Here is a 24,352-nt window from a genome sequence, read left to right on the forward strand (position 1 = left end):
TTCAATTCAAATGGAAATGCCATTAAATTCCTCGTTGGCGCGTCTCCGCCTCTTGTTTTGTGAAGCCAGAAATAAGCGAGGCCTGCAGACAGCGCTGGGAAGAACATTTGGCATCACAATTCTCCTCAGTCTAAAACTCATTACTTCCCCCTCATTAGAGGGCAACTGTTGAGTAGCATGCATGTGTGTGTGTGTGTGTGTGTGTGTGTGTGTGTGTGTGTGTGTTCCTTTTCTCAGCGAGTGGAGTTAAGTATGCGTCTGAGAGTGACTTTGAGGAGGACTGGTCTGAACCAGGGTGAGATGGATGACCCCACATCTGGCACTCCCACGGGACTTCTGAAAGACGCAGGGCGGGACCGGCCCGTGCGCTCCACTGCATCTGACAGCACCCTGAAAACTGGGCTACCCCCAAATGACAGAAACGGCTGTGTAAATCTCCCCGCTTCCCCACGGCATCACACACACACACATACACAGACAGAAAAGGAGCCCCTGATAGTCCTGAGATTGAGGCCCACTGTGCCTCAGCTGCGTGGTTCCCATTGGGCATTGATCCGCGTCTCGGTGTCCCTGCTGATCCTGAAATTACAACCTTCCACAAAACGCAGTCCTGTCAAAGACTCACGGAACACATCCATCAAGAAAACTGAGTGACAACTGCAACACAGTTATTTCTGGGTTGTTATTGTTTATATATATATATATATATATATATATATATATATATACATATACATACATATATATATACACATACATATACATATACACATATATATATATACATATACATATACATATACATACATAAATATACATATATATACACATACACATATACATACATACATACATACATACATATATATATATATATATATATATATACACACAATGCGGACTAATCTATTCACACAGCTTGTTGAATCTCAAGATTTAAGAAACGACAGACAGACGCACAAGTTTTATTTCGGGGGGGTAAGAAATAGGGTGACTGAAAGTTAACAGAATTGAATCATTGACATGATAGCGCTGTCGCTTTTTCCGAAAAAAAAACACGTTTGAGTGAATCTTATCGAGTGTTCATACAGCAGTCAGAAGAGTCGGATAAACAGAATAAACTGTAACTCCCTATATAAGAAATCACTGACAACAGGAGGAGGCTCCAACAGCTCACGGGTATGTTTTAGAACGATGGGTTCTAAACCATACTAGAAATGATAGTCATCATGTGCGCCCTCTGCTGGTTTCTAATGGGTACTACTTAAAAAGGAGCCTGGATTTTGAGCACCTAATAATAACAGTTTGAACGTGAACTTTACGACCTGTAAGGACACACGATCATCAAAATGGTGTATTCTCAGTATGTAGAAGATTAACGGATGTGTGGGTTGGACGGTGACAGCTGTGTCAGCCGTGTAAATACATCACAAAAAAGTGGCTAAACTAGATGACTGACAAAGCCACCCCCTCGTGGCTATTCACTATATTTTTACTTCCTGTTTGGCTTCAGAAAGAACCCATTAGACCGCGTCTTAACCTCCTCGGCAGATGCAAAAACGTAGATTAACCAGAATAATTAGATTTCTTCCAGACTCATCAATCCGGCACAGCAAAGCAAACGCCTGAGCCACAAATGGAGCTCATTTCCATATGTATACAACCCTATGTGCATATGCGTGTCCTTAAATCTTCATTTTGGCAGCGTCTGCGGTGTCACCGAGTGCAGATAACCATCTCTCAGTGAATGGTAACACCTCTGCTTATCCGTATCATGCAGACCTCCCCGCGTCACTTTCTCACCGCCACCGTATTTAATAAGAACACACGGGCAATGACGGCGTTTTATATTAATTGAATAAGTCGAGTAAAATCCCAGCGAACCTGCTCTATTTTCCTTCCTCCTGATACGGGTTGATCTGTCAATGGAGGACGGGAATATGCAGTGATAAACAAACAGGACTCACATGTGCCACACACACTGTGGAGGAGAGTGGCTCATAAAGCAGCGTGGAGCGCACGGGTTACACATTAATATGCTTAAGTTGGGGTGGTTTTGTGTGGTTGTGTGTGTGTGTGTGCGTGCGCGGGGGTTGTTGATGGCATCGGGCTCGTTCATTTCTGAGGAATTATCCACGTTACTAGGATACGAGCCCTGGGACACACTGTCACATTTACACTCGGCTTTAAAACATGTGGACACGGCGGTTCACGCACGGCGCCTCGTATATGCGACAAAGGTGGGCAGACGTGCGTGCACTCAGACGAGGTGCTCACTCTCCCTTTGCACGCACACACACACACACACACACACACGTACCCTCCCGTGCTCTGTCAGCTAAAGTGACAGCAGTAATGAGTTTCTTCTCTGTGTAAGCCAACTGGCACTCACTCAAGGGAATTTTTCAGACTGAATTGTGGCCATTAATCACAATCCCAGGCAACACAGTGCCATCACTTGTGTGGCAAACAGAGAGAGTAAGAGAGAGAGAGGGGGAGATTTAAGTGAGGGTCTACAGCAGAGCAAAGGAGGAGCTAGAATTTATGGGGAAATGTGACAGATGTGGACAAAGCATTTGATTTAGAAAAGCATCACCTTACATTCGACAGAACGTCTCCGATTATAAGCCACGTTGTTCAAATGTGTTCAAATCCCCGTCAATTATACATCAGATTTGAGCAGGAGGTACAATAGAAGTACATGGCATTGTTGTGATTTAGTTCAAGAGGATTGTCCTCCACCCGTTTTGGCACTTTTGAGCCCGTGTGGACAAAACTGTGCACAGCACTGTGGTTGCACGCTCTTGTTTTGGGTTAAAAGAGACCATGAGGAAAGTCGTAACCATGGAAACTTGCCCACAAAGAATACAAGGGGACACAAACGATGCGGTTTCCTGGTGAGAAAATGTCGCAACTAATACGGAACTTTAGATCGGGTACACACGTGTGGTCGGTTAACTGCTTTTTTGCAGATAAATAACGTGGTAAGTATGACCTGGTATAACCTTAGCCACATATTGAATATATATCTGATCTAAAGACACGAAACTGGAATTTGAAAATTGTATTTCTGTGTCCACCACCAGCAAGTCTGAGCGTGGCAGCCATTTTAAGATATGGATCATTTAAAAACGACAACAAAGAGAGGAGCAGGAGCCATCGCCGAGACATTTTCATACCCCCACCGCATCTCTCTGTCGAGACAACAGGGAAACTCAAAAGTCTCGACTCCTATTCTTTCTTCTCTCCTCATTTATCTCCCTGCTTTCAGGCCGCCAGCTGACTGCGGGGATATAATGCAGATCAGACTGAGCCCTCCCCTGTCCCCACAAGCCAATCCTGACAAATTCATGCTAATATGCAGTCAGTAACCCCTCGTCCCCTTTTGTGCGCACATGTGCGACTGCTCCGCCACGCCCACCGCTGGAAAATAACCACGGATGGAGAGGAGCAGAACAAGAGAGGGAGAGAGAACGAGAGAGGAGGATAGGAGGAGAGGCAAGTGCAGGCCCTGTCATAACCACTTAGTGTTACAAGTCAGAGGGTGAGAAATGAAAGCCCCTTTGTCTCTGCCTCCACCTACAGTGTGTGTGCAAACAAAGACGGCACATCGTGCGTTCGCTGCGACGCTGTAAATCAGACGACGAAATGCAGATTTCTGCAAACTAAAAACATTTTCTCTCGATAAAAGCAGAAACACAGGCGATGGATGTTGGAATAAAATACAGGGTGCCTCATCAGGACCATTAATTAATGCTTCACTGTGGTTCCCAAACAGCTCTTTGTCTTGGTTACCTCTCCGGTTGCAACAAATCACTATCTTTATTGTCAATGACTCCCTTTGTCTACAAAAAGTTCATTTTATCAAAATCTGTGGTGTTTTCTCGATAAACATCGAGTCAATTGTTTCTAAATGAGTCCTGAGAGAAGAGGTCGACACACGCTCCTGACTGACGGACAGGTTCTCCTCTCCCCTGCAGTGGTTGGGAGGAGCCCCATCATCAGCTGTCAGACGTGAGCACGTATCAGAGGCTCCCCTCCGGCCCGCCGTCAGCCGGCTAACCCTCTAAAACTGTCTTCCCACTCAGAAATAATGCCCACGCGGGCAAATGGAGAGGGCTACTAGCGTCATGTTTCATCTTTTCACACCGAGGCAATGAATTGGTCGGGCCTCAAAACGACTCACTAACACATGACATTCATAAATATGATTGTAGACTGCCACGGATTCCTTGTGCGATTATAGAATAAAATAAACACTTTTTTCACCTCTTAAAACGAGACTGGCCGTGAGCCCATGTGTGTGCACACGTCCACATTTATTTGACGTTAAGTGTCGGTAACGCGCACGTTACGGCGATGATTTACGAGCGCCGGGTCAGCGGGAGCAGTTTTCCGGCATGTTCTAACGGCAGAGGCATGCTTCTTCAAGCCAAAGATCGCCGCTGTCGCTTTTGCATCCCCGCTGCCTATCCCGAAACGCTGCCCTTGAAACAAAGCTGCCGGGGTCAGCTGGGGTCACGGCACAGCACTGGAATGGAATGTTCCTTTCCTGGTTCAAGGTCCGGCCTCCAGAGCCAGAGGGGGCCCAGAGAGCATTTGAGACCACCGACACATGCTCCATCTATTTCACCTCGCTGTACCTCGCTCCCCACTTTCATCTCCTCCTGTTACCTTTTTCCGCGGCTCGTTTCGCCGTGGCCTACTTTATCTGCCGCTGCAGTAACTCACATTTAAAGCTGCTGAGTCACCCGTACGTCAACATCATTATGTGGACACTGTGCTGCAGAGGAAGTGCCCAGAGGTATCAGAACACATTATGTACTGTACATATTATTATTATTATAATAAGGCTTTCTAAGTATAGTGTGGAGCTTTTGGTGACTAAAGGTATTATAACTTAATACAAGGCTTTCAAATAATGCTCATAGAATTTGAGGTTGAAATGATTCTTATGATATGTGAAGAAAGTGTTTCCTCTATTAAGTATTATTAAGTATCGTTTTGTCAAATCTACAGCGCTAAACTACAATTCAATCTCGTTTTTCCATGATATACAAGTAGGGCTGGGAAATAATTCAATCTAAACCATGAGAATTGCCTCCAATATTCATATAAAAAGGTTCAATATACAGTTATCGATATGTCTGTGCAGTACCAACACATCATAGCGTCAATCTTTTGCCTCACATTTGGGAATATGTGACGTTTCCTGTCCATAAAGACGTTTCAAATCGTGATAATTATCAGTATTGACTGATTTTAGACTGTTTTGACCACAGCAAACAAGAAGTAGTAGACAGTAGTTAAGTAGTTCTTGTAATATTACAAAAACATGATATAGAATGTTTGTATATGCTAAAAAGAACCCACTCTTAATGGCAGCAGTCAACCTGCACATCTCTAACAGAGGATGCCAAGGATAAGTGGTGATGACAAATTGCGATGTGCGCCCCATGAGCCACACAGCGTGCAAATGAATGTGATATATGCTAACGAACCTGCAAAACATCGTCACAGGGAAGTTGGCCAACGCGGCAGTCTTTTATCCTCTGCCAGCTACAACCTCTTCGATTTGTTCCTGTGGAATTAATTCTAACTCCTGGTGACTGATTCGCACACTCTGAAGCTTGACAGTGTTTTTAACACCAAACACCTCAGGAGGGTTTGTCCCCCCGTGCGTGACAGGCATTAATAAAAGAAAAGTTTGAAGTGTTTTTTAACTTTTACTCAGAATCTGTGAGTAGATGAGTAACAGAGAGAAAGAGAGAGACATTCAATCATTCCCTTGATGCATCGTCCTCGCTCCCTCGTTCATTATTCCCTGCACACAAACACCGGTTATCCTCTGTTCGGATTAAAAAATAGGTCTCTGAGTGCAAAGCTGGGAGCGCCACTGTAGGGACAGGATATGTTGTGTGCAGTCACTCGCTGCACTGGCTCAGTCGCTGCTATCATCCAGTAATAGCTTTAATACCAAACCTAATAACCTGCGTGTGAAGGAAAAAAGAAAAATCAAGTCCAAAAACACGCCAGAGAAAATCAGAACAAATATTTGTGAGGAACGACGTTATTGCACAGAATTGACCTTTATTCCTTTGCGGGGGGGAAAAACCGAAACACATGACGGAGACAAATAAATGTCCTTTCTGAGTGAAAATGTTTTCACTCTTGTTTTCCCAGGCTGCTGCGTTCCTCGTTTGGGGGGAAAGGTCAAGGTTAGAGCTGTGATACTGTGACAGGTTTAGGCCCGGACCTTATTTCACTGCCAAAGCCAAGGTCACTGCCACTGCCCCAAGGCCATCAGACAGGGGGATGGGTTCCCACTGGGGAATGAGCAAGAGGGCTGAGTGTTGGAGGAGGGGGAACACAATGGGAGGGGAATAATAAAAAAAAAAAAAAAGACGGGGAGGGGTATTCTGCCCTGACGCACACAAAAAGGTCACACTTTCCCAGATAAACCCCCCCGCCCCTCTCCATCGTCCAGCCCCTCACAACCTCTGACCCCTCTATTTCTAAGTCAATGCTAAAACAGAGGGAGAAGGGGAGGGGGCGGGGTCCAAGGAGAAAACACACCCACCCCAGAGTCAGCGGTGACAAAAGAGTGGGGCGCAGCCGCAGCGAGTGCGAGTCGGTCGGGAGAACAAACGCTCGGGCCACCGTCACAAAGCGGAGCCACCGCAGGGCTGCACATCTCCGCGGCCCTCGGCCTGTTCCCAGACACTCCACACCACTCTGTATTTCACAGCTAACAATAGAGGCTGCTATGCTCCGAGAGGTACCCCAAAACACACACACACACACACACACACACACACACACACACACACACACACACACACGGGCTAAAGAGGGGAGAGGAGAGCTGCTGCCTGCTCATCACCGGCTGCCCTTTGTCTTCAACTCTTCTGCTTATCAGCCTCCAAAAGACACATTTTTAGATTTCTGCTTTTATACCAACATGAGCATGCATTGGAGTTTGATCATTCTCATTATCAACTCCAATGCACGCAGGTTTTATTATCCGCTTTGGCTCAGGACCTTAAGACCTGGGTGAACATGTAAATTTCCTCTGGGTCTGCTCCATTTTTGGCAGCGATGCAAATTCCAGTGCAGTTTCCCGCGCAACACTAACACAGTTAACGTAGCCATTGGCCATGAATGGTTTTATGTTAACCTGACATTTTACACCTTGGTACAGGACTCAATATTGTCACTTTACTCAATGTTGTTAGAGACTAGAAATCTTTGTCCTGCTGTTTATATTGAACAAGGGACGAAGGGTTGCCAACCAGGATAAAATAATAAAAGATGTTGAACAGATACGGAATGTACTTTGTTCCTTGAACTCAGAATTCTGACTTTAAACTCAGAATTTCTGACTTTATTCTCAGAATTTCTGACTTTCTGACCTAATTCTCAGAATTTCTTACTTTAAACTCAGAATTTCTGACTTTAAACTCAGAATTTCTGACTTTAAACTCAGAATTCTGACTTTAAACTCAAACTCATTATTTCTGACTTTATTCTCAGAATTTCTGACTTTATTCTCAGAATTTCTGACTATTCTCAGAATTTCTTACTTTAAACTCAGAACTCAAATATCCTGTGTGGCCCTAATCCTCTTCTGTACAAGTCGGCGCAAAATCATGACGGAAAAATTACAGATTGGTCCAATAATGAAGATTGTGTGATTTATAGGAGGGAAAAATAAAATACTACTTCCAGGTACGGGCGACACAGAGCAAGAGACCCACCATTATCAATGGGAATCCCCTTAATTATAGCGTGGAAGAGGGTAAAGTCCTTTACACTACTGGCTCCACCTCCTGTCACTATTACATTTTGCATGCATTCAAAAGCAAAATGTCTGCTGAAGTAGAAGACAGGAAGAGGGAGTTTTTGTGTTTTTATGAGTGGTCGGTGCAGGCCTTGTAAAGGCTTTTAACAGCACAATCTGGCCATAAAGCCTCTGTTAAGTGTAGTGAAGCGCGGTGACGGGGCAGCAGTGAGAGCTAGCTAAGCCCCAAGTGAAGCTTGGAATCACAGAACACCAACGTGCGCACGGACACAACAAACCCACGCGTCGTCCTTCCTCCATGCGTAAGCCCTCGATTGCTTTGTCTCTCAGTGATAAAAAAAAAAAGTAAAAGACTGAAACGGACACGACGACATCACTCGACAACTTCCACGAGGTCAGATACACACACTGGAGCAAAAACACAGGATCCATTGCGAACACGTGGTGCAGGCAAGACCCTCAGGGGGAGATTATTCTGGATTTGTTGCGATCAAAACAGGTCAATGAAAGATGGCTGTGTATAGATTGCAAAGCCAGACTCCCGCATTTGAAAAACGGGGCCTGCCTCGTCTAACCTTTGGCCCAGCCTCTGCTCCCTCCGTTCACCTCTCACCTCCATTACTTAGGAATTCCTACCGTGAGCCTTAAAAGCAGGCAGCAGGAATTTTAGGCCCCCTTTTCAGTTGTTCTGTCAGAGAATAGCACGGGGTTGCCCAGAGACATCCGGAGACCAACACAGACTCCTTTAACAGAGTCCCACTTTGTCAGACACACACAGGCCGAGTCAGAGACAAAGCCACAGACAGGGAAACAGGCAACGCACACTTTAAAGAAGCATCAATATTGACATTCCCTTCAAAGTTTTACTTGCAAGACGTTGTATTATTATTGGCAAATTGTATGTTTTATATCTAATGTATGAGTACATATTCACTTTAACATAAAAATCCTTTGGTTTTCCGTAGCCTTAGCATTATCATTTTATACTGTAAAGCAAGGGCCTTGCTTTACAAAGGCCGCCATGATGTCCGAAAATCATGGGCTCGAGAACTGTTCGCGAATATTTAGGTTATTTGGCTCAGTGCATTCGTTTTATAACTTAATCAACAGTTATTACACTAAAACATTGAAATGTGCCAATTCGGATATGTTCGTATACTCGGAGCAACCTAACGCAGACAAGTTAGCTTACCGTTTTTATTTGATATGCCATGTTTGTAGTGGAGCTGTTGCTGGCAAAGTTTGAATTTGACTTTTTTCCCCCCGCCATCAATTTTTGACGCTCAAATTTAAATAAATTATACAAAATAATTAAATTAAATAAAACCACCGGACGTTGGTACATGGATGTTCTTTAATCTATCCGTCTCTAGTGGGTGGGGCTAATCCAAAATAGAAAACACCCACATTAGCACTTGGCACTTGAAATTAACACGGCCAAAAAAAAATCGACCAATCGGAATTTTGGTCGCGCCAGAACGCAACAATCAATAAATGGACCAGTTGACTGGGAGTTTACAGCCCTAAAACATATATGGCCTCACTCCAGAAATGTCCTCCTCCGCAGGAACATCACTCCGAGATTCCTCAATGCAAATATACAGGACACTGGCGGAGAGGAGGCTGTCTCCCTTGTTTACCTGTTGTCATAGCTGCAGAAGCTCCATCGCCTATACTCTAAACATCAATCGATATGACACGGGAACCCTCGCCCACACACGGCTCATTTTAATGGAAATGTATAAATATGCGGACGCTCAAGAGTCATGTCAAGGCAACTGTAAGTAGAATGTTTTCCAAAGCGAACACTGAAATAAAGGCGTCATCTGAGCGGGCATGATCTGAATGATCGGCTTCAGAGCGCACACAGATGTTGAGAACAGCTGGCGCGGTGACGGGAGGAAGCATCTGCGGCGACAAGGTCAAAGTTTGCTCGTGCATTTTAAGATGTAATGGACAGGAACTAAACACGCCGCTTAATCTTATTAAAAACACCAACACAAAGAAGAGTAAGACATTACCTTTACTTAAACCATAATAAAAATGACAGTGAGCCAACAGTTTGCTGTTAAAATGGACAGTTAATTACTCTATTACTGCATTTTCCTTTGCTTTTTCTTTACATTGACCTCATTTTAATTAATCTGACATTTCTCTTGTTTGTCTTTGCACAAAAGGTCAAATATTATTGACAGTGCTGCAACAGATGTCTTAATATTTCATTTTCTGGTCACATATTATAAATTATTCCTATCACTTTCACTTCATTGCACTTTTAAAGCGGCAGTAGGTAAATTAGCTGGGAAAAGTACAGTCAATTGCCAAGTTTCAGTTGTAGTTTTATTCATGGTTGACATTTAATGCATGTGGAGTTCCTCAGGGATAACTTCTAGGCCCGTTAACGCTCTATAATATGCATATATTTCACCTATTGCTGCCCAAACAACAGCAGGAAATAAATGTTTTCAGGGCATTAAATGTTGGAGAGCACAACAACACTTCACAACACTAAAGTCAGCTTTCAAGCGTTTTCTCCACTTGCATCTAAATGTAGGTTCTGACGAGTAGAAGGGCATTCTTGAGCTGATCATTTCCAATTCAGTTTTGACATTTGCGTAACATAATGCATTCTGCAAGATGCAAAAAAAACCCACCATAAATGTTGCTAATTTTTATTCTCCACCTCCTGTTTATTACCTAATCACATTCAAATTGAAACATTAGCATTTCAAGTCCTGCATTGCTTTGCAAATATTTACATCCTTATGGTATATAGCATCTGACCAACTCACCTTACGGTCACGGAAAAAGTCAAGAGATGATTATTTTCCCTTCCTGATTTTAGCAACTAGTCTGTGGAACTTCCAAAAACACTACATTTGCATATCCAGTCTTTTTTTCTTCACAGCTTAACCCACTCATTCCTTGTCTACTGCTTTATCCTCCACATGAGGGTCGCGGCGAGTTGGAGCCAATCCCAGTGGACATAGTGCAAAAGGCGGGGTACGCCCTGGACATGTCGCCAGTCCAGGGCCAACATACAAAGACAAATTCACACCTACGGTCAGTTTTTGGACTGTGGGAGGAAGCCACAGAAAACCCACACACACACACACACACACACACACACACACACACACACAGGTGGAACATGCAAACAACTTCATCCCATATGTTCCTGGAGTCATTCAAAGAATTACAATCATGCATGGAGAAGGAACCAGAGAAAGAACTCCTTCACTTTATCTATCCATAAATTCCAGGAACACCTGTCTGTGTGTGTGTAACTCGCATATCTCTCGAACCGAGGGTCCGATTGATTTCAAACTTGACGGGTGTCTTGCTACGGGCACGAGTAAGTGCAGTGCAGTGTTTGACGTTGTTTGGATAAGTAATGCAAAAGATATCGCTAAGAGAAGCACGCATTGGCTTTCACCGCTAGCCACGCCCACTGTCGCTCACACAGCACTGTGAGTGAGACAAGGCGTCGTCGAGCTGACAAACACAGTGCTCCCAACCACTAACTGTTCACCCCACTGCCCTCCAGGAGGCGTTACAGGTCTCTCCGCACCCAAACCAGCAGGTTCAGAGGAAGCTTCGGTTTGACACTGCCAAACAAACAAACAAACAAACAAACAAACACAGCAGAAACAATTACCTCCTTGGCAAAGGAGGCCAAGTTCTCTCGTGCTGTCCCTCAGCTGTTTCGCTCTCCATGTTTGGGGGCTTGATTTCCCCTGTGATGTTGTTTAAACGGGCATGTATTTTTAGAGCATAAAGGTTGCTCATTTCTGCTCCGCGCGGTGGATGAAAATGTACAGAAATGACAGAAAATTGCTACAGCCAATCCACGTATACTGTATGTCACAAGTGACCATTGTGTTGTTGATTTTATTATATTGTATTGATGTTGTTCCATAGGGTGCAGTATCTTTTTTTTTGGTTTCCAACCATGTAGAATTAGTGAAGTACTGAATTAAAAAAAATTAATAGTAATTACTGTATATGATTAGTTAGTAATTAAGAAGTACCCCATTTACATAATTGGTTTGGAAATCTAATTGAGGCCAAATTTTACACTGCATCTCACGGACACCCCATTGTTTCCCGTCCTGCCATATATGGTCATGACGTAAACCGAGGCGATATCAAACACTGTAGATCCCTTGGCAATTTTTCACGGCTTCAAGGTCAACGACATGTCATATTCTGAAAGAACAGAGATTCACCCCGCCTCGTCTCTACGGGGGAGTCGGACAAATATGCATTTGTCTATGCAAATACCCAGGGTTGTCATCAGGGACATGAGGTGTTGCTGTTTTTCAGCTTCCTGACAAAAAAAAAAAAAAAAAAACAAGCCACAGAGGACAAACAAGGAGAGAGAGAATAAGATTAGCAGTTGTTTACCCTTGCCTTTGCCGTAAATAACAGCGAGAGTATCGGAAAGGCTGAACCAATTTTGAAAAGCAGACCATTCATCTAAGAAAAAAAACACTTCATTGTTTCTACACGGGCTGAAATCGAGCAAGCATGATGAGGCAGTGAGATCTGAGCGGTGCATCCGCGGATGTGCAGTAATGAACCAGTTTCCAGTGTAATGATACAGCAGAGGTCAGAGCTGCCGTTGCTTTTTCCAAGCCCGCCTCATCGTTATAGGAGAAAGAAGAAAGCGTTTTAACTCCTCAGCCCTTCTGTGACACACTGGCAGACGGATGGAGAGGCGCTGACCACACAGCGAGGAGGGAAAACATACTGGTGCTTTAACATCAGCCCAAATACCTGGCCGGGGCACTCATAGACCACACACCCATTTACACAACTACAGCACATGCGATTCAATATGAAACCACATAAGTGAGAAATGTGACCATTAGGAGTGTAAGAAAATATCAATACACTAAAATACTGTGATATTTCATAGCGCGCGACGTCGTATCGATCCCTTGAAATGCTGGATTGTTCCATCAGAAATAATCTCGAGCATCTACCGATAATGACATCAATCATTTTGCATCTTTTAAACAACAACACTATTTGTGCTGATGCATTTAACCTTTAAACATTACAAAAAAAGAAAGAACTGTGCAACAAATACTCTGTTGTTGTTCGATTTTTAAAGTCTGAACTTGATAATTATGGCATTTAAATCACTTTTCCGTATATCTGATACGAGGATTTTGACCAGTATCGAACTGTTACCAATACTGTGAAAAATTCACAGTAGCCTATATATCTCCACAATATCTCCTATTAGAGCTGCAACTATCGATTATTTTCACAATCATCAAATATATTCACGATTAATCGGGTGATCATTTGGTCCATAAAATGTCAGAAAAAATGTTGGTCAGTGTTGAAATGATTCACTTTTATTGATTTCTTTGTTAGATGGAGCAAAGAAATGACGAGTTTAGTCACATTTAAGAAGCCGAAACAATCAGAAATCTGAAAAAAAGCTTAAAAAAAGCTTAATTATCAAAATAGTTGACGATTGATTCAGTGATCGATTAATCGAGTAATTGTTTCAGCTCGCTCTCATATCTTCACTCCTTTATTTTGATAGGCATCGTATCACCAGCTACATACATATACTGTATATCCATACATATATACACGTATATGTACACACATACATATATACATATACATACATGCATATACATACATATTTAGATATATATACATACACATACATATATACACACATACATACACATACACGTATATACACATATATATATATACAAACATACATACACATACATATATACATACATATACGTATATATATATATATCCACATATACATATATAGACATATATACACACACATACATACATATGTAGTCATTATTTAGCATGAGCTAATTTGGGTTTAAGTAAGGATTAAGAGAAAACAATGAGCTAAGCTAAGGCTTCATGTTTAATTGTCGGAGTAAGCTCTTGCAGGACATGCAGTCAGCTAATCTTTATGACTGAGGCATGACTTGCTTCGTGGCAAGAGCAGGGAAGAGCAAGTGTGTGGGAGGGGTGGACAGAGGGGTGGGGTTCGGTTGGCAAACAAAGACGGCTACGGCCGGAGATGCAGGGATGGAGCTTCAGCATTCACCCAGGAGGGAGGCCATGAAAGGGGTGGGGACAGGAAGGTCGGAGAGTGATGGAGAGCCACCACCGACCCTCCCAGCACACACACACACACACACACATACAAACACTCTCGGGTAAACTAACAGCTGCCCATAAATCACTCTCACTAACTGCTGTCTTAGGCTGAGAAGCTGCTAGTGGCGAAACCATCCTGGGTTGCGACTTCTCATCTTCTGCCATAGCTACACGTTTGACGCAGTCTCGCTGACGTGACATCAATTTGCATTCTATCCTCAGGGAAGAGTTAAAATTCACACAAATGAGAGGCAAACACTTTTACAGCATCCTATACATCTACTGCTTTTTCGCCCTTAAGAGCCCCCTGGGTTCGTCTATTGCATTAAAGCCTCATGCAGAAACCCATAAGAACACAATTTCAGAATGAAGGTGAAAGTTTTTATCAGGCAGCCAGGGGCTCTCTATCGACAAATAAATTGGACTGATCAATACCAATTCGCCTAAAAATATCACTAGACCTTCTGTGTACGATGCCTGCCAGTGTGAACAGAAATCAGACTCTCTCCTTTTGCAGTTGTTTCAGAAAGTTCCACAAACCGGAAACAACAATGATGGAACACAAGAGCAAAGAAAAGAAGTGTTAGCAGCCTTTTGTGCACGTTGTGGCCGAGAGAAGGTGCAAAACTTGGATCAGATGTCCACCGCCACTGTCACGTGACCAGAATGTCTTCCACATAATGAGGATTTTGAGATGGATCATTAAAGCGTGTTGTCAGAAGATAATGTGTTTGAAAGAGGTTAAATTCGCCTTGACATCCCTCCCAGTTACGAGCTCTGATGTGAACAAAAACCAAGAGTTTTCAAACAAAAATCCCATCTCTTAACGGCAGTTGTATCCATGTCTTGAAAGGAATACTTCACCGATTAGCATTTAGCTTTGTAGTACTAGAATAAGGGTAGTGTTTTTGAAAAAAATTGTGCTTCCCAACGTCAGTTTCCTCAGAGTCAAGAAATATCTTCATTCTTTTCTTTGTTACGTGCCCACCAGTGACACTTGGTCCTGTTAGCGTAACTGTTAGCAAAGATGGCCGACACTGTTTACATGGCAAGTGTCACTGGTGGGCACATAACAAAGAAAAGAATGAAGATATTTCTCGAGTCAGGGGAAACTGAGGTTGGGAAGCACAATTTTTCAAAAACACACTACCCCTATTCTAAGCTAAATGCTAATCGGTGAAGATTAGTCTCAGCAGAGTCGACTCTCCAATTAACCTAACCCCAATCTGCATGTGTCTGGACCCACACACACACACACATACAGATACAACTTCACAGAGAAAGGCCCTCGGTCAAACTGGAATTCAAACCGATGACGCTGCTGTGAAGCGACAAGGCTCACCACACATACTGGGTTTGCAAATCTATTCCAATAGACCCTGAGGTCAATTGCAATCTCTCATATAAATGGGTTGGGGGGGGGGGCAAAAAATTAATTATTTCCTAAATAAGATTCAACTCTTTCCTATTAATCCCAGACAAACAGACAAAAGCAAGTCACTCCGATTGATCCTAAAAGCTATTTCTGTAACAGGGGCCTTTTGTGGTGTGTTGCCTGGTGACGCGCGGGCGTGCTGTGGGGGGAGGGGCGGGACCAGCGGCTGCGTCCACTGTATCAGGCCTGTCATTCATCCAAAAATGATGAAAAGCTTCCTGAGCCTAAGCTAATGAGGAGGTCCTAGAGGAACTGAGGCAAGATAGAGAGAGAGAAACCGACCATCAAAGAAATAACACTTTGGAGGAAAAAGGGCTTTCCTGGACCAACTGCCGCTTTAGAGGGGCAATGGGGAGTCCGTCCTACACCAGCCCCCAACAGTGACTTCACACAAACGGTTGTCAAGCAAATAAAAAGTGAAATTTATGGAGCGAGGTGGCGTTGAGGAGTAAGATGGAGGCTTTATCCACGGAGAGGGCTATAAAGAGGCTTCAGTAATCGCGCCGTCTATTGCATCACAGTGGTACAAGTCGGAGCTCTGTTGTGAGGAGGACCGAACACAGCAAATTACCTCCAGAAAGACAAAGACGGCGTCGGCATTAGCCAGAAAAAAGAAAACAAACACAGGTCGTTGAGCTTTGTGCAGGCGAGAGTTTGCTTGTTTGGGGACATTTGATCAATTAATGCATTTCTCATTAGTTGGTTCACCTCAAGAAGTTTGTCAAGTGTAATGGTGAGAGTTAACACATCTTCCTCTCCCCCAAGGAACTACCAGAGAGGAAGCTGGTCTTTGGTTGCATACAGTAAGATTCTGTATGAAAGGTGAAACGCAGCCTCTGGCTGGTTAATCTGCTCAAACTACAAAAACCAAACCATTTCACCACCTCTGGGGTAGTACAATCCAATTTCTGCCAACAAACCCTGCTGGATGTTACACACTGGACCTTTAAAGCGTGGAACCAGGGGACGGTTGTTGTGATCCCTTCAAATGAGTCATTATTATCCACGCAGGTCAAGGAAGGCATTGAATAAATGTGCTCAAATACTGAATAAAGCACTTTTACATGCTGTTGTGACGCCCTGTAGATACAATATATAGTGAGAAATTAGCCAGGTCTAATTGTAGATTGTAGGTTGTAAATACTTATACTGGATAAATATTGTTTGGCCACCAAAACCCATGAGTAGATATTTCTTTTTGTCTTTTCTTTTTTTTAAATTAAGGGTAAATTAGTTGATTTAAATTACTCATTTACTGATTTTGTTATTGTAATAAATGACCCATTCACTTGATAATTGAAATTATTTAGACATTAATCAATGTCATAATTAGCCTAATTGAGCAGCTAAGTTGAACACTAAATAATAAGAACAGATTTGCACTGTAAATTATGACGCGTGCAGAGGATGAGAAGTGCAAGAGGGAAGGTTGGGATTTTTATGAATGGACAACATACACTTTCATCAGTCAAGTCCCTTTGAAGGGTCTCTGGAGGATTGTTTTCACAGTGATGTCCTTGCTGCGTGGATAGGAGTGCACGCTACAGAGGTATAAGAGCTATTACATTAAATACTTTGCAAAAAAAAAAGCTTAACCCAACTCAAAAATGGTCAGAAGTTAAGGGTCACTTGTAGAATCCAGAAGGACAGCAAAGCCCAGAAAAGAAATTAACATACATGAATTTTAAAACTGAACAAACCAAGGTCAGATTCATTCACTGAAATTAAAGCACATTTTTATTAACACATTCATGCTCTACAGAAAAAGAAAAAAAATGTCACGATCATTCACTCACAGGGCACAGTATAATGTTACGATCAGATTTATCGGTGTAATTAAACTTATTTTCAGTTCCAAATTGTGAGTTACTGCATCCTTGAAACACCCAGAACCAGATTATCGAGTGCTGATATATCATCATGGTTAACTCTGCACACAGTGTTTTGTCCAACCTTAAAACAACTGCGTGAAATAGAAAACAAATTGGGGGGGGTGGTCACATTTCTCTGCAGCGCGGAATAAAAGAAATTGGTGCGATTGCGGTGAAAAGCTGACCTTTGCAAAGAATGGCTCTTTGGTGAGGCTTTAAAAAGGCTGCATGTTTTCGTCAGCAGCTCCAGGCACAGGGATGAAGTGACTTTAGCCCTCAGCCGGTGAGACGTTTATCCGAACCGCCCTATCCCACTGAGTGGAAAAGCTGTATTGGCCACAACAGCACAGCAGTGCGCTGTCTGCACAGAGCCCGGGAATCAACAGGCTTCTGTCAGCCTTTGTCCATCTCTGTGTTTAAGAATATGCTTCGAAAAGTCAGTCATAACTCAGCACAGTGTGGAGCAGCGGAATATAAGTAAAGTCACTGTTGCCACGTTTCGGCACGGCGTCGGAGGAATGTGCACTTCTTGTGTTTAAGCTCCGGTTAAATACAGGTGCAAAATTCACCCTCACAGATCGGCATGTGCGCAAATATAAGACATTTTTAAATTCAGCTTATAGTACAATTTTGGGAATGAGACGTGTGTCTCAGAGTGGCCGTTTGATGATCACATGACACATTTATCTCTAAAAATAAGTAAAAAAAACCTGTATATTTTTTGGCGAAGTGTCCCTTTAAGTACAAATGTAAGTGTTTTAATGAACATGACTGTCTGAAAGTGGCAGATTCCTTTTCTTACGACAAGAAAATTCAAATCGATTTAAGAAAAGTGGACTTATTTATTAGTAGTTACTGTTTTTGCAGTGAGAGCGTGATTTTATTTCAATCTTTTTTTTCAATCTTCAGAAGTGAATTCTACTGCTCAGAAAAAACCCAGTTTGATGGTATAAATCCCCACCCGCCCCTGCACTGATGCTGTGTACAAACAAATGCTCCCCTTCATCAGATCTGGTAGTATTGCTTGACAAAGCCTGTATTCAGATGGAGGAGGTAGCATAGAAATATAGAAATGATGACCCAACAGAGGCAGAAAAACAACAAATAAACATCACCAAAATTCAGCTTTAACATTTCAATTATAGGATAAAAAAAAATGTGCAGATCAACCATAACAAACAGATTGAGAACCTTTCAACTGATGATCTGACTTTAAAGAGATTTGTTGCGTTAACTATAGAGGATTTATCGCGATGCTTTCACCACAAAGGCTACTGGTTGTTGTTTTTTTTTCTCTACAAAGCAGCGTGGAGACTCCCAGCGTGAACACTTGTTAACGCTGAACTCAAAGGCTTGAATTTCTAAGCAGCTACTGTCCACGAGCATCAGAGAGTTCATTTAAACACAAAGACAAGATATTAAAATATTCATCCGGCTGCACACTCAGGGATATTAAGCACATTTACTTGCGCTGATGCGAAGCAATTACAGACGGCAACAGTTGACTTGTTTGTATTTTGTAAGTACGTTTCAATAATATTCACATTTGTGGAGGATACATTGAACAGATAATTGAATTTTTAAAGGTCCGGTGAGTAAAAATGGAGTTTAAATTGAGCAGAAATTGATGTTTTGATGCTAAGTGACACACTTGGAAGAGAAGAGTGAGGTGGAAATTCACCAATCGTCTCAAACCGTGACTGTTTGACAAGCAAAACCTGGAAAAACATAGGACCAAAGAGGAGTGACTTACTTGCAGCCTGAATCCGGGCTTTCCGGCTCACCACCAGCCCAAAGGAATTCTGGGCGATGCACTCATAGTCGCCCTCGTCGGACGAGCCGTCGGCTTTGGTCTTCTGGAAGTGACGGACCAGCAGCGAGCCGTTGACGAAGGTGGCGTGGCGCCGGTCCTGAGCCAAGAGGAGGCCGTTGTGCCGCCACTGCGTGGTGATCGGGGGGAGGCCGTTCACCTGGCAGTGGAGCATGAGGGGCTGCTCCTGCACCGCGATGACGTCGCTGGGCTCCAGGGTGAAGGAGAGCTCCGCCTCGCACGTCACGCCTGAAGAAAGATAACAGATTCAGAAGATGACTCAAACTTTTTTTTACATGCGGAACTGCACTCTTATATCATGTCATTCAGCTATAAGCTATAAGTCAGCTTCATTTAATGCACTTTAAAAGCAATACGCATGAATGTCAAGTGACAGAAATCCAGAAATCTCAAGAAACACTTGTGGTCATTAAAGCTCCAGAAAGAAACACTCAATACACTCATTTGACTTATTGTGAAACGAGGAGTTTGCAATAAAGAGTTCATTTGAGACAACATTCCAGAACTAATCAACTTAAAGTGCTTGTTTATTTCATACATCCTGACATATTGGCAGCGTTCGCTCATCAACTAATTCCTTTTTACCATCCGGGGGCAGAAGCGAGCGCGTCAGTAAGACTTTTTTTCTTTTTTATAGGAACCCCGGTGCCTAAACAAACAGAAGTGACTGCTCCTGATGTCACGTCGCAGTAAGCAGCTCGCCGAGCCTCGCAGCTCATGAATCAAAAGCCTGGACTGAGCTCCCTCCGGGCTACAGTCAAAGGGAAATTCATTGGCGATAGATTGAATGTATCCTGAGTGTGTGTTCTCCTGCACACACACACACACACACACAGCCTTGTATTGTACATGCTGTATTTGAACCGTGGACACTTTTCCCACTGTGGCCCTTTTTGTTCACCCATCAACGCAAAAAAAGGATGTTCTAAACTTAAAGTTCAGGGGATCAGCTGCAGATTTTCTGTGTTTGTGGTTCCTGGGGGGTGAAGAGGAGGAAGAGGAAGGACAATAAATAAAGGACGTAAACAGCCTGACCTGACTTGGTACTATAAAAGAGGAGCTTAGTTGGGCTCTCTTGGTATCATGTTTCAGCTGCTGATGGACTAAGCACTACCAGCCTCTGCCCCAGGCCTTGGAATCTGGTGGGAGGGGGACTGTAAGGGAGGGCAGTGAGGGAGGGAGGGGAGGGCAAAGCACAGGGGTCAAAGCAGAGAACCTTTGGCTACATCCCTCAAATTCCAACCAAAAAAAAAAAAAAAAAAACTTCCCCCTAAGGTGCGGAGCAGGAATTTGCTCACGCGCTCCTGTGCACAAAGATCACACATGGGGTGTAATGCAAAGAAACGTTTCCTCTTCCTCCCTCGTTGCTCTGTATCCTCGCTCTTTATGTGTGTGTGTGTGTGTGTGCATGCCCCCCCTTCTTCTTTTTTCACCCAACGAGTGCAGTATAAGTAAAACGGCCATGGGACCAAAGAGACATCACTGCTACCACTTGTGAAAAACAAGGGGGCGGCGGCGGAGAAATATTTAACCCTTCGTTGGCAGGCGGTGGTCCCCAACGCTGTCCCAAAAAAAGGATGCTGGCCACGGCAACCGCTTCGGCCTGTTCCCTTTTGGTGGCAACACACGTGGTGAGAAACCACCCACACCATCCACACCGTCGCTCACACCTCCATGTCCTCACCTCGACACATTGGGAAGGAGAGCGTCGCTGCCGGGTATAAAGAGCTCATAGATGAGGATTTGTTTGTGTAGATTCACTAAAAAAATATATGAGAGGCCTTTTATTTTCAGTTGTAAATGAAATGAGTCACTGCTATCAAGCCCAGGAGAAAGTATGGGGAGATTTGGGTTTGAGATCAGTATCTCAGCTCTTATTTAGAGAGCCTCTCGCTGTCTTTGGTCAGCCTCAAACCTTCTACCTCCTCCTTCTTATGAACCTGCTTCGTTAGCCTTTCTTTACCTGAAGTTATTACTGTTTGATTTGAAACTTTCTTTTAGCGTGATAATGCCCATTGTGCCCTGCCCTATATATATGAGATTTCAGTTCTGTTTACCTGGAACACGCTTTCCTGAGGAATAAAGAACATTAAGTGGCTGGGTAAATCAATTTCCTTGCTCTCGGTGGAGCGTAGGGTTAAAAACAAGAAAAGGTCAAAGCAAAAAAAAATTATTTTGAACACAGCCCTGAATCATAACGCAGATAACAGGACAAGAGAAACTGATTGATTTTTGCACTTGGTGTGGTTTAGTTTAAGGTCATCTGTGAATACTGAGCATCCAGAGGGAGCGAGACGCCGCAGCTGCAGGAAAGTCGACATCCATGCCTGTCTTAAGGAACACATGTTCTTGAATCTGCATGGATTTCCATGGTTAGATAAGGAGACAGACAGGCACATGCATCCTAATGCCCCTTTTTTTCCACGCCGAGGAAAGAGAGACACCCGCGTGTGTGTGGGATTAGCGAGCGAGACCAGAGACAAGTGTTGCCAAGTGTGTGGCTCACGCTCGGGCTTACTATTGTCAGATAAGGTTAGCTGGCACAAAGGTTTACTGCTGCAACGAGAGAGAGAAAACACCTCACACACACACATACAGGGAGTGATGCAGCTGAGCACTGACAGAGCTAAGTGAGCTTAGGACACATGCACCACAGGCTCGCATGCAGGAAGCCAAGTGAGGATACTGGGTTAGTGACACAAGAGCGCTGCATCACATTATCACAGCTCTGTGAGAAGAATCCAACGCTCCAGAGCTTAAAGGCTGCAATAACTAACAAAAAAGTCACTATTTTTATTGCTATTTTGAGCATTTTATATGACTCCTTGTTCAGGAAAGGTGACTTGGAGTCTGCATGTTCTCCATGTGTCTGCGAGGGTCTTCAAGGTAATCGTGCATGACACCGTTTTCTTCATACACCTCTTAGAGGCATTTCTCCGACTGCTGAATCAGGAGAAACCAAATAATCTGGTGATCTATCCATCCATCCATCCATCTATGCCATGATGAAATTAATTCTTTTTTTCCCCATGCCCGTCGACTTTAATCTCATATTTTCCCCTGAGCTCCAAAGACATAAGTGAACTCCTTTAATCCCCTCAAAGACTGACAAGTGAGTATCTTGTGATGACATCTTCAGTTGCATTTAACCTCGCAATTTAAGAGTCCATGAGAGATTCAGTGCAGGTATTTGTCTTGGAAGCTTCCATCACTCGTATTAAGGCTGCTTAATGTAAAAAAAGAAGAAGAAGAAAAAAGCCCCTTTATCTGAACCAAATCTAATCTCTGAGGCAGACACGCACTTGAAAGAGCTCCATTTCTTTGATGCAACGAGTAGATTGGAACACAGCCGTGCGTCTCTGAAGTTTTTGTTCCCAGTCGTGTGACTGAAAATGTTATGAACCACCGTGTACTGGCCTTGATGGTCCCAGTATAGGGGCCTTTGAGGGTCCCTGTGTGGTATGCTTTGCAAATACTCAGTACTTTCCCCCTTGCCTTTGAATTAAGGGGCCTCACATGGAGAGAGAAACTGTCCATCAGCGCGAACAATGGCTCCAGAAAGGAGGAGAGGGACAGTCTTGACATTCAATCTGTACAAATATTCTCCCCAGCAGGCAATAACCATACAGTCCCACACCCACTGTCACTTCAACCTGCCACAGGACGCTGTGCCATGAGGACGGAACTGTCAAGTCCCCTGATATGAAATCACACTTCATCTTCTGGCATGTTGCTTTTTTAAAAAGTTAAAGGGGCTCATGCAGATTTCTTTAGAGATAATTTAATAAACTTTTCATTTTAGTGGAAAAAAAAAACATGTGGTCACAAACATCTAAATTCTACATCCATGCTGTTACTGGGACACCTGATTAAAAACAGGCAGCCACGCATGAGGAGAAACCACTTCTGATAAGAGACTCAACTGCCAAGTGTTTAGTCATGCACAACTCCCAGCTACCGCTACTGCTGCACTGAAATTGGACTTTCTCAGTGCACCGGCTGCACATTTATCCCCGGAGCACCTCCACTGACTCTCCTCCTGATCGTTTTCCCAATTAAAAGCTTATTTTAAAAAGCAATGTGACACGAGGCTGTGGTGGCTGCAGCCTGGACATGCAGCATGGGCGCAGGGGGGGGGGACATGCACATCAAACCAACACGCAAACAATAACATGGTTGTTTACAGTCCTGCTGAGTGCACGCGCAAAACTTTCATGTGATAAATGTCATGCATGTGGCCTCAGGTATTAAATTCCGCAGTGAACAATGAATGCATCCGCAGGTCCGAGAGGACTGGACAAGTTCACGGTTACCGGTGTGTCGTGGAGCAACATGCAGCACGCTCACTGACACACAAAGCTCGCACATCCTGCAGCAACAACCTGCACAATTCTCTAGTACATTTTATTTCATTTTTTTTCAAACAACAAGCCACTTACCCATTAAAGAATTGAGCAATATTCCCAAAAAGCACAGAACAAGGCGGCGGCGCCTTGTGGATGCCATTTAAAACACTCCAAATATTCCAGCACGTGCAGAAAAACAAAGTGAGGTGAATGGAAGTAGAATTAAAAAAAAAAAAAAAGAAGGACACACAGAGAGATAATCCAGCTTCTGCTACTACATGTTCCGACCTACAGTGTTACACTTTGGTGGCTCACTGGGGTCGAACACGCTCTCGCCATTTTAACCATCTATCAGGAATCTGTCAGCATCCAGCTCGTTCTCTGTCGCCCTCCTCCTCACTCACACATACACACACTAACTGCTGCTGGATCCTCAGGACTCCCTCTCTCTCTCTCTCTCTCTCTCTCTCTCCCTCCCTCTCTCTCTCTCTCTCCCTCTGACACAAACACACACTCGAACAAAAGAGGTCCAACGTTTGAGAAACATCACTATAAATATAGTATACTAGTATACACTGTAAACACTAATAAGGGATGATCAATAAATAGTCTTGATAATAGAATAATAAAATGTGTGGAAATGACCATCATTAATGAACTATTATGTAGTAATAATAATAATAATATACACAGCAATAAAACCATCCTCTCATTATCATATTTTTCACATCCAGGATAAATTCAGCGCAGCTTTTCCTGAAATTTGCCCTTTTAAAAAAACCCAAATGTTCCACCTGTCACGTGACAAATGTGTAAACAAAACACATATTTAAAAAAACAACAAATAACACAACAGTGACTCCCCCCTCAGATACAGTGACAGGTGTTTATGATTTAAATAAAAAC

General features: G+C 43.3%; 1 protein-coding gene across 1 annotated transcript in view; it reads right to left on the minus strand.

Annotated features, from left to right (window-relative positions):
- The window catches only part of igdcc3 (immunoglobulin superfamily, DCC subclass, member 3), a 64,789-nt gene extending 40,925 nt beyond the window's left edge, over positions 1-23,864 (minus strand). The window contains exons 1-2 of the mRNA XM_058630128.1: positions 23,540-23,864; positions 19,023-19,328 (exon numbers count right to left, since the gene is read on the minus strand). Of these exons, the coding sequence (XP_058486111.1) occupies positions 19,023-19,328; positions 23,540-23,606 (373 nt within the window). The 5' untranslated portion in view covers positions 23,607-23,864. The remainder of the gene's footprint in view (positions 1-19,022; positions 19,329-23,539) is intronic.
- Positions 23,865-24,352: the final 488 nt, after the last annotated feature.

The sequence above is a fragment of the Solea solea genome, chromosome 5 (genome assembly GCF_958295425.1).
Source record: "Solea solea chromosome 5, fSolSol10.1, whole genome shotgun sequence".
Classification (NCBI taxonomy): domain Eukaryota; kingdom Metazoa; phylum Chordata; class Actinopteri; order Pleuronectiformes; family Soleidae; genus Solea; species Solea solea.